Source organism: Phaenicophaeus curvirostris, chromosome 9, assembly GCF_032191515.1.
Source record: "Phaenicophaeus curvirostris isolate KB17595 chromosome 9, BPBGC_Pcur_1.0, whole genome shotgun sequence".
Classification (NCBI taxonomy): domain Eukaryota; kingdom Metazoa; phylum Chordata; class Aves; order Cuculiformes; family Cuculidae; genus Phaenicophaeus; species Phaenicophaeus curvirostris.
The window spans coordinates 33,971,997-33,982,946 of NC_091400.1; the positions used below are offsets into that span (position 1 = coordinate 33,971,997).

A 10,950-nucleotide genomic window follows, 5' to 3' on the forward strand; every position below is an offset into this window, starting at 1 on the left:
TGCATTTGCTCATCAGTAGAGTGACAGCATTCTAGGTTTTGTGTTGGACACACCTGGAGCAAGAGGCCAGAGCCACAGTAATAGCCACAAGCCTTTATTGTAAAGTCATGTATTCAGTGGTGTGTCCCTCTGGCACAAGGAACAGATGGTATTCTGCAACTGCTAATATCACTTGAAGTATTTGGTTTAGCCCTTCATTAATTTCTCCTTTCCCTTCTTCCTCCTATGCAATTTTCTCTCAATTCCACAATGTAAAAAACAACTGAACCCCCAAACAAACACAATTCAAACTGCTTGTGTGAATACATGAGCCCCTAGGTGCCCATCACCAACGAGCATGATACAGGCTCCCTTTGCCTCCATCTGTAACCCTCTGCAGGCACCAACCTCTGAGCCGCTGCGGCAGAGGTGCAGCACCTCCTCTGTTCCGAGCCATAGCTGAGTGTGGCCCAAGCAGCTGAAGTGTGCAGCCCAGGTCTGCCCCACAGCAGTGGTGGAGGTGCCAGGACTCAAAGTGCTGCACATGCAGTTCAGTTCTCCTGGGCAGCTGTATTTGCAGCGCAACGTCGTGGATTCCCTACGTGGGCAGATCTCTTTCGTTATCCCTGATTTCCCCAGGTAACCTGCCTGCTGCCTCTGCAGCCAGCTCAGTGCATCTGTCTGTTCATCTGCGTCTCGATGTCCATGAGTGCCTCATCCCTGTCTGTGGCTCACCGTGTTGGCCAGTCACATGTGCATTTCTCCTTTCTGACATTAATGCATGAGTCTTCACAGGACCTTTCTCTGCATTGTGTCTGTGGGAAGCACCAAAACATCATTTCAGCCTGTTGCAGTGTCTGTGCCCCTCGCACACCCATGCAGCAGGGCCTGGCTTTCCTGGAGGAGCTTCCTGCAGCAGATAGATTTGCTGGGGAGAGTGCTTTGTCCGAAAAGCTGGAGTTTTTCCTACACTGAAAGAACTGTTGTTGTTTGCAACTGGAAGGTGCTGCTGTGTGTATCCTTGTGCTTTTGTTTCGCTGGCTACAGGCTGGGCCACGGGCATGCACTGGGCACGTTTCATTTCAGGCTGAAGCTGGTCCGCATGGGTCTTCCATCTTTGGCTGATAAAACCCATGAGTTTGGAGCAGCCTGGGCAGACACCAAGCACATGGAGGACACAGTCTGTGTTCCCCCCTCAGCCCACTTGTCTGCACAGGTTGCTGCTCATTGGGCTGCCTCTCTGTTTTAGAAACAGAGGATGCTGAACATGCTCTGAGGTCTGTGGGACCTGCAGAGAGCCTCAGCGTCACAAGCCCTGGGTGCTCTTTGGTATTTGCTCTTTGTGGCAGTTGGGAACCGGCTGGCCTGTGCCTCTAACTGACAGCCCCCGTGGTTTTACAGAGAGAACTTTGGTACTGAGATGGGTGAAGCAGAAAGCACGTTCAGCCATCTCACAGGAGAGCTCTAATCGAGGCTGAATTGTTTCAGAAGATGTGAACCTTCAGCAGTTACCTGCCTTTGTGACCAAGCAGCTTGCAGGTGGGTGACCTGCATTCCAAGGAGGAGGTGGGTCAGTCCCATGGCCTCCTTGAGACAGAGCAAAAGGGCACAGCCAGATCTCGTAGCTCCTTGGCTGCTCACAGTCCCCTCTTGGGCTGAGAACCATGTGTTCAAACCACAAAAGTTAGTGTCCTCAACCCGTGGACCCACAAAGCCAAGCTTAGCCGCGTGCCACGTAATGGGAGGCCATAGATTTACTCCTGGCTTCTTAGTCCAGTTACTTGCTGCCAGTCACTGCGCTGGCTTGTAGCCAAGGCCGTGCATGCCAGGAGCAGTTACGCTTTGCTGGCTGGCAGCGCTGGTCTGGACAGCTGTTAACACTCACAAAGGAGCCCCAGGCATCAGCAATTGTTTCATTGCAAAAGCAAGTGCTCCAGGTACTGGACCTTCCCATAGCCCAGCTTTGAGATCCTTGTAAACTTTACAAAATGTGCTAGCGTAAAATAGCATTAGTAAAGAATAAGCTGTGCTTTTCTTAAGACGCTGTGCAAGGCTGCATCTTTATGTTTTCATTACCTTCTTGCTAGTTTTAAAAGCTTAGTGATCCTGTGTCATTCAGTCAGAGTTAAAGTTTGCCCATAATAGAAGCAGTGAAATCCAGGAACAGTTGTGTGAGTCTGAAATAGAGTAAAGGTGGTTGGAGCTGTCCCGCACGAAGTACTCTGCGTGGGAAAGGACAGCAGTTGCTGCAGATAAAGTACCTGTGTTCCAGGAGGTGCCATAAATCAGCCAACATATGGAGACTCATTATCCTGCAGGCACAATTTCTGTGCCTGTGGCCTTGCCCATTCAGAAGATGCATGTGCTTTTTGGTGGTTTGGGTTTTTTTTTTTGTCCTTTAGGCAGCATAGCCTTTTCACTCTGCTGGTACAAATTCTAGGATCTGGGTTTCTATTATAGCCTTTGGGAAGTCTTGTATACGCAAGTGTATCTGTAGCATTCATATGTGGGAGAGCTGAGCTGTATGGTTTGCAGACTGTCAGAATGCATGGTTGAAATGCGAGGGCTCTGTTTGACTCTAGTGCTTCTTAAGGTAATTTAGCCTTTGCTTTTTGAAGGCATGTTAGTGAAACATTCTTAGTATGCAAAAACTGCAATGACAGACTTCTTGCCTAATGTTTTTATGGGTGGATAGAGGTAGGAGTATATGAGTTTCAATACAGGGTGAGTGATGATGTGATTGAGAGCATCCCCGTGGGAAAGGACTTGGTGGTGCTGATTGATGAGAAGCTCAACGTGAGCTGACAATGTGCGCTCGCAGCCCAGAAGGCCAACGGTGTCCTGGGCCGCATCAAAGCGGATGATAGGATGAGTGATAGGATGAGGGGGAATGGCTATAATTGGAGAGGGGAAGATTTAGACTAGACATTAGGAATAAATTCTTCACAATGAGTGTGGTGAGGCCCTGGCACAGGTTGAAGTTGTAGCTGCCCCATCCCTGGAGGTGTTCAAGGCCAGGTTGGATGGGGCTTGGTCAGCCTGATCCAGTGGGAGGTGTCGCTACCTGTGGCAGGGGAGTTGGAATTGGTTGGGCTTTAAGGTCCCTTCCAACTCAAAGCATTCTATGATTCTGTGATACATGGGATGAATGTAACATGGATCAATGATACTTTTGGGATAGCCTAGGACATTTTCTGTGTGATAGAAGGCACATAGTTATTTTATTTTTAGTGAGAGGCTTCAGTAGATGAGATTCAGGCTTCAATGTTTCAACTGCTTACAAGTCTAATGTGCTTCCTGCTCCAGTGAAAATTGCTAAAGATGGAAACATTTCATGAAATTCTTTTTATGGAAACAACATTTTATAACGCATGTACTGATTTTACCACTGACGCTTGAAGAGCATGACTCAATTGCACATTGGCATGGAAAGTATGCAGTTGCCTCTTCAAGAGAAAGATTTCTCTCTGCAATTTAGTCTGAACTTCAGGATGTTTATGTACTACTCAGGCAATCACAGGATGCAGGGACGGTGAAACTTAATAGACCATTTGAGGCTGGATTATATAATTCAGCTGTCAGTGGGAGCTTGTCAGTTGTCTCATTTTTCCAGAGTCTTTTTTTCATACCAGCCACAGAATACAAGGCAGGAAGGAACCTCCTGTGTTCTTGGTCAATTTAAACCACCGATTTAAATCATTCCCAGTGAATATTTGTCCAGACTCTTTTAAAATCCTTCAGTATGGAGGTTGCTAGCCTGCTGACAGCAATCTGGTCTTTCAGCATATCTCTATTGAAATCTTTTCCTAAAGGATATTCAGAATATTTTCCTGCAGTTTTAAGCTTGTAGTTTAGTTGGTACCCACAGAATGTGGAGAACATCCTAGGTACTGCCTCCAGCCTCTTTTCTTTTTCTCTAAAGACCCTTCTCGTGGCACACTTCTCAGCCAGCCTGCACTGTGAAAAGCTGCCCCTGAAGCACCGCGTCCTCTAGACTGAGGGTGTGACACTTGTGACATGAGTGGTGACAGCAGCACCTCAGGAAGCAACTGAAATGAGAGCTTAGTCTTAGCAGGCAGAAATCTCTGCACTTGACCTGCTCATTAATATTAGTTAAATGCTGCAAATGGGCTATGGCTCAGGGTCTCCACCTTCAAAATGGAAATAAAAACACTCACTTGAAAACCAAATTAAACTATTGCTAAGTTCATAGGATCTGACAGTTGTTGTATGCTTGCAGAGGTTTTCCCTTTCTTTAATAGAATAAAGTGTTCTGAAATTGAGAGTCACAGCAGCGTAAGGTAGCAGTCTAAGGTAGTTTATGCATCCAAGAAACGCACATAGGTGGCACAGAGCTACCATGTGGGATTGGCATCCCTGCATACTAGTTCTTTATTTCCCTCTTAATAGAGGAGTGATTTCCTGGACTGAAAGTTTTAGTTTCTGGAGTACATGGTAATGGTGAAGCAGGGATAACGTTTGGAGGTGGGCTTGAGGCAGTCGGTGAGAACACATGGACAATGGCATATGCAGATAGCCCAGCGCGCCGATCCCACTCAGGCTGCAGCGTCTCGTGCGAGCACATTCAGCACTTCTGTGTTTTATGGTGTCTTGTTGTGCGTTTGTTTTGCACATTCACTCTTCAGTCATATGATGCCTTAGTTTTAGGGGCTTTTAGTTTTCAGCTGTTTAACAAGCGTGTTCTCTGTTCTTTCCTCAGTTTAGATGAGCATAACCAGCCCCCAGGTGGCATTGTCATAGACAGAGAATCTGAAGTTTACAAGATGCTCCAGGAGAATCAAGAGTCAAATGAGCCACCTAAACAATCTGCTTCCTTCCTCGTGTTGCAAGAGATTCTGGAGTCAGAAGAGAAAGGTGAGCACTTACTGCACATCTAATCTGAGCATGCTCTTCCCTTTTGCCATTCCCTGAGCTGAGTTTAAGAGTAACATAGTAATATTTAAAACTTTATTTTCCTTTCTTAACTGCTACAGACTCTTTCATTAACTTTACTCTTAAATTTTCTCTCCTTGACTAGGTTCAGTGTTTATGGGCCCATACTGTTGCTTATTCATTGAGTGAGCACTCAAGAAATAAACCCCTATGGTATTTAGTTGTCAAGAAGGAATTTTAAAAGTTGTAAACAACTCCTCTATACTTTCTGAAAGTTTTGCCCCCTTTAAAGCAATACTTACTGATTAAAGACCATCTTACCTTTAAGAATTTGATTGCTACCACAAGATCGGGCTCTTCACTGAGTCCTAAGGGTTCTGATCTCTATCCCTCTACATAAGAAAAAGGGTCCAGCTGAATGTAAAAATATGGAGGCTGGGTTATAGTAGAGTACTTCATAGCTTTTAACCTCTGAAACCTTGCTCTGCTTGGCATTCTTGATCTGACATCTGGATTTGTGCTGTTCAGAGCTATAGACTTGAAGATAAAAAAGCTAGTTAATTTAGGCAGGGACCAAATTGCATTCTCTTCTCCCCTAAAATAAAATAAAATAAATAGGAAAATAATTCCAAGAATTACCTCTTCTCCTTAGGCCAGTTGAGATTTTGCCTTTTATGTTATTAGCTTGGCAGTGGAATGTTTCATTTCATCCAACAAATGTCTGGTGCTGAGTTATTGGCCACAAAGGGAAACAGATCATCCAAGTGCTGGTAGGTCTGAGGGATTTGTAAAGGAAGAACAAAACAAAGGAAATAAGGAAACAATAGGAAGAACGAAACCAGGGTCTTTAATATGCTGTTAAAATACCTTCCTAAAAGCATCTTTTAAATATTGTTGCACCTTGCCACTCAGGGTTCAGCTCCTGCATGGAAGGGACCGGAGTAGCTGGGATTTCTCACACTCCCAAGGTCCTCCCCTGTGCTTAGTAGTGCTGAAGAAGATAAGAAGCAAAAACTTTCCCATTTTATCTTTCTTTGAAGATTTGCACCATTGTTTGGATTCTCTGGCACAAGGTTTGCCTGCCCCATCACAGGCCAGGATAGGCTTTGGCATTGCTCCACCATGAGTTGAAAATTACCCCTGTGGAGAAGAGCTGAGAGGTTACACAGCCTCAAAGGAATGTCTGTCCCTGAGGAGACAGTGCCCCTGCCTCACTGCTCAGCCAGGCTTAAACCCCGCTGCTGCTGAGTGGTGTGAAGTAGGTTTGGCTGCTTGTCCAAGCCTGTCCTCGGGCTGTGGCTTGTGATTAGCAGCAAGGAGCTATCTCCATATCTGAGACGAGTCCCTCGGGGCATCGCTGGCTGTGCTGACTTGCACCTGGACGGAGGGACTGTGTGTGGGCGCTGGTGTGTAGCGACACCACGGCTCGTCTGTGTTTAGAACTGACTCTGCGCTCTTAGATGGAAAGCATTTCACAGGGCAGAACAGGTTATGTTTCCTGTGGGTGTTTGATGAAGCTGATTCTTTTAGAGAGATTTGGAAACATGACATTAATGACGTTGATGTCAGCAAAACACTGTTTGATGGAGACAGAGTGAGTAGAGGTGATAGGGAAGAGCCTGAAAGTGCGGTTGTGGCTGGTTCCTTCCCAGCAAGGGTCACTTGCAGTAACTCTGTCAGAGGCCAGGTGCTTCCTGCTGTGCTTGGAGGGTGCATGGGCTGTTGCTCCATCAGGGAACTTGCACATCTGGACCAGCATCTCTGCATGGAACTGTGTGCAAACGTCTGTGCTGAAGGCTGCCCCAGAGGCAAAGCAGCACAGTGTCCCCTGCCCCACAGGTGAGCAGTGGTGACAGGGAGTTCCTCCCTTTTTCCTTCCGCTCTTCAGTCACTGACACTGACTGATGTGTCCCTGGCCTTGCTGGTCGCAAGAGTGTGCTTTTGGAGAACTTTACACCAGGAAAAACCATTGCAGCGTGCTCTTGGTTTGACACTAGTCAGAAGGGTTTTATTGATATTCCTCCCAGTCTGGGGTGCCTATTGCCCTCCTCCATGTCTGGTGAAACATCATGGGAGTCTCTGAGTCTCTGCAGAGCTCCTTCCCCTGTTGCCTGGTATTGAACCTCCTGCAAAAGTCTTAAAAATGTATGACTAGTCACATCAATGGTGTCATTTTGTAAGAGGCTCTTTTTTCACTGCAGATATTCGAAGGCTTACCTCATATCCCGCATCTAGGATCCACTGCCGTTGTAGTCATACAGGTTTAGCAGATGACTCCTGCAAAGGACCTGCAGGACATCCATGCCCCAGAGAGGCTGCACTAGGGAGATACCATCCCTGGAGCCTCCTACACAGCAGCAGGAGAGCACAGGCTTCTCCCCACTGTCTTGTAGGGCCCTGGAAGATGGAGTTTGTTAACCAAATCTTTCAGAAGTCTTTGGGGAGTCAGCCCTGCTGTACACCAGACAGCAGACTGGTGGCAGACCTCCTTTGTGTGCCAGGACACCCACCTCCTCTTTCTAAGCCCAAACCTGGCAATCAGCTTGGCCCTGCATGTGTCATCAGGATGCAGCAGGCAAGCTCGAGGCCTGGGGCTGAGGCATCACTTTGTGCATCTGTGCATACGAGACACATCAGTGGAAGTCTGATGGGCTTTTAAGATGAGAAGAGACTCTCATCTGAGTGCTCACAATCTCAGGCCCTCAGATTTCTAGGGCTAGGTTCAGCTGTGTCCCTTCTCTCCCTCCTCTCCCCACCCCCCTAAATCCCTGCTCATTTTCTATGCATGAACCTCTGATGGGGTTAAAGAACATCCCTAGCAGAGCATGGATCTAGAGCCATGCATCTGACATGCTCTGAAGCACTCTCCTTCCACCCCCAGGAGACCCTACCAAGCCATCTGGATTTAGGAGCGTCAAAGCCCCCACCACGAAGGTGGCCTCATCGATTGGGAATACCCAGAAGTTGCCCATGTGCGAGAAGTGTGGATCTGGCATTGTGTAAGTAAGCCTCTCCCTGGGGTTGCAGGTCAAGCATCCCTTGCTTGTGTGACAGGCTGCACCCAAAATGCTTCATCTACCCACATCCAGTGCATAGGATCATAGAATGTTGGAAGGGACCTTAAAGCCCAACCATTTCCAACCCCTTGCCACGGGCAGGGACACCTCCCACTGGATCAGGCTGCCCAAGCCCCATCCAACCTGGCCTTGAAAACTTCCAGGGATGGGGCAGCCACAGCTTCCCTGGGCAACCTGGGCCAGTGTCTCCCCACCCTTATTGTGAAGAACTTCCTCCTTATGTCCAGTCTAAATCAGCAGCCTGATCCAGTGGGAGGTGTCCCTGCGCATGGTAAAGGGGATCATCTTTAAGCTCCTTACTGAACCAAACCGTTCTATGACTCTATGATTCCTCATTCAGTTTCTCAGTCACAGAATTATTCTACTCTCATTTTCTCCTTAGTGTTGATTTCCCTACAACCCCCTTTTAGCTTAATTGTTGATTCCAGCAGCTGAGTGCTGAAGGGACCGCACCTGCATCATCTTGGAATAATTCAGATTTCGCTCGTGCTGCCTGCCACAAGTGATCAGATTGATGCTGAGACCCACTACACTGTGACTCTACGGTCCTGGCACATCTGGAGTGCCCAGGACCACCAGAGTCATTACAGAGACAATCCACACCTTGTTATATATGAATCAGAGACAAACCCTGCAATTATTCTACTAGCTGGGTAGGTCTGGAGAGAAAGCATGAGGCTATGAGTAGCACTAAAAACTAATGAATTAATGAAAATATAGATGACTGATGGAACAAAAGGATATTCCTGGTAAATTGTTGTGTTGCTGCTGGTGGTAGTTGATGAGTTACTGTGTAGTTTTCCTTATAATCTGTTGATTATAAGAGACAGAATCTGGTCTCATGCTTCTTCCACACGTGCCTCACACGTCAGTCACTAGCAAAAAAGGCAGTGGCTGGCTGTGCAGACTTCATCCCCTTTGGCTGGTGGGCGCAGTCATTTCTGGATTTTGTTCTGCAGTCTGGTTGGTTTGGACCTGGATTCTGCTCCCCTAGATGGTCGAGCTGATTCCTGTCATTTGATCTCGGGCATCTGAAGGCTGTTGCACTGACTGCAGCCGTCAGCTAAAGGTGCCATCACAGGTGATAGGACTGTCCCTGTGAAACTCAGCAGGGCTAGTGCTAGGAAACACTGTTCAGAGGAGAACTCAGATGCCACCAAGTTTGGCTCTAAAAGTGCTGTTAACATCTGCCTGCGCAGAGGTGTGACCTATACTTTTGGGTTGTTGAGAGCAGGAAAAATTGTCCACCTTTGGCGCTGGTGGGGGTCTGGGCTGCGTGGGAAGTGGCTGGGGAGGAGGAGGGAGGCAGCAGTGGGCACCTGGTGCTGAGAGGGGCTGGTTCCTTCCCCAGAGGGGCGTTTGTGAAGATCCGTGACAAGCACCGTCACCCAGAGTGCTACGTGTGCAGCGACTGTGGCACCAACCTCAAGCAGAAAGGACACTTCTTCGTGGAACAGCAAATCTACTGCGAGAAGCATGCACGGGAGCGGGTGATTCCCCCAGAGGGCTACGAGGTGGTCACCGTCTTCCCAAAGTAACCTGCGCTGCTCACAAAGCCAACGTGGATGGTTTCTCCTCAGCTGCTCTTCCTTGGAAAGCGTCATCTTTGCCCCCTGCTGAATCTTGTTTGCAGTAAGGAATGCTAGGCGTGGCTTTGAATTTCCTTGTCATTATTAATCCACCATGTGTCACTAATTGTTAAACATGCTTTTTTGTCTCCTCTTTCACTGTTTGGGTTTGGGTTGGTTTTTTGGTTTTTTTAATACACAGAATTAACTTTCTTTCCTCTCCTTTGTGCTGTCAGTCATACAGGAAAATCAGAGGCCAAAGTCAAGGACACAACTCTTCTGTGTCCCAGTTATTTGCCTTCTCTTTGCGTTCAATAAATGGGGTGAATCCACAAGGCAGAGGTGTCTGCTGTCTCCTGTATCCCTCTGCACTGAGCCAGGGTTCCTGGAGCAGCAGAAGAGGTGCCTGGTTCATGGTGAGTTTTGCTGCTGTGCACCTCTTGTCCAGGGCCACCAATGTTCCCATCTGCAGCCAGTGGGGACAGATCTCCTACACAAGGTCCTGAGTGGGGAGCTTCCGGACACGCTCTGCTGCTGGAGGGGTTTGGAGTGGGACAGGTCCCACGTGCACTGGATGAGGGCCTGCTGGGACGATCTGTGGTGAGGTTATTTATCTGCTCCCACTTCTTAATGAGCTGAGGGCTGTTCTTTTGCTGTAAAAGAGGTGCTGGCCTCTTCTCCCAAGTGACAGGGGACAGGACAAGAGGGAATGGCCTCAAGCTCCGCCGGGGGAGGTTCAGGCTGGACATTAGGAAAATTTTTTTCACAGAAAGGGTCATTGGTCCCTGGCAGAGGCTGCCCAGGGAGGGGGTTGAGTCACCTTCCCTGGAGGGGTTTAAGGGACGGGTGGATGAGGTGCTAAGGGACATGGTTTAGTGTTTGATGGGAATGGTTGGACTCAATGATCCATTGGGTCTCTTCCAACCTGGTTATTCTGTGATTCTATGAAAAATAAATGGTTTCCAAGAGGTGTTGTCATCTTTGCTTTAAAACAAATGACCTGAGGGTGAGAACAGAAGGGTTTGTAGGTGCATACAGGCCCTCTTTGGCAGGCTCAGGGCTGCCCCCACCTCTGAAGTTAGCGGGTGCATCTGCAACAGCTACAGACGGTGTCTTCCGCGATGCTTTCCTGCTGCACCTTTTTTCCCCTTGCCTTATAGGAAGAAAATGCCAGCCTGCCGGGGCCATCGGGTAGGCTGAGCCCTCTAGCACCTGCAGTCACTAAACGTTTGCGTATTCACCAACACCCTTCAGCAAAACGTGGCTCGTTCCAGCTCTTCTGTCACAGCATCAGGACAGAAGAGCCTGAACTGTGACCGGCTTTTCCGCTCCCCACCCCAGCCCTGCACTGCCAACAGATCACAAAGTCCATTTTGTGCAGGGCCATGTGCTTTATCACCCCAGCCGAGCTCTGGCACTGAGCTCCCGGCCGA

The 10,950-nt window shown here is 48.2% G+C and overlaps 1 protein-coding gene across 2 annotated transcripts in view; it reads left to right on the forward strand.

Moving 5' to 3' along the window:
• PDLIM1 (PDZ and LIM domain 1) overlaps positions 1-10,485 on the forward strand; it is a 44,267-nt gene extending 33,782 nt beyond the window's left edge. For both annotated transcript variants that reach the window (XM_069863662.1, XM_069863663.1), the window contains exons 5-7: positions 4,700-4,854; positions 7,754-7,871; positions 9,301-10,485. In XM_069863662.1, the coding sequence (XP_069719763.1) occupies positions 4,700-4,854; positions 7,754-7,871; positions 9,301-9,487 (460 nt within the window). In that variant the 3' untranslated portion in view covers positions 9,488-10,485. The remainder of the gene's footprint in view (positions 1-4,699; positions 4,855-7,753; positions 7,872-9,300) is intronic.
• The last annotated feature ends 465 nt before the right edge of the window (positions 10,486-10,950 follow it).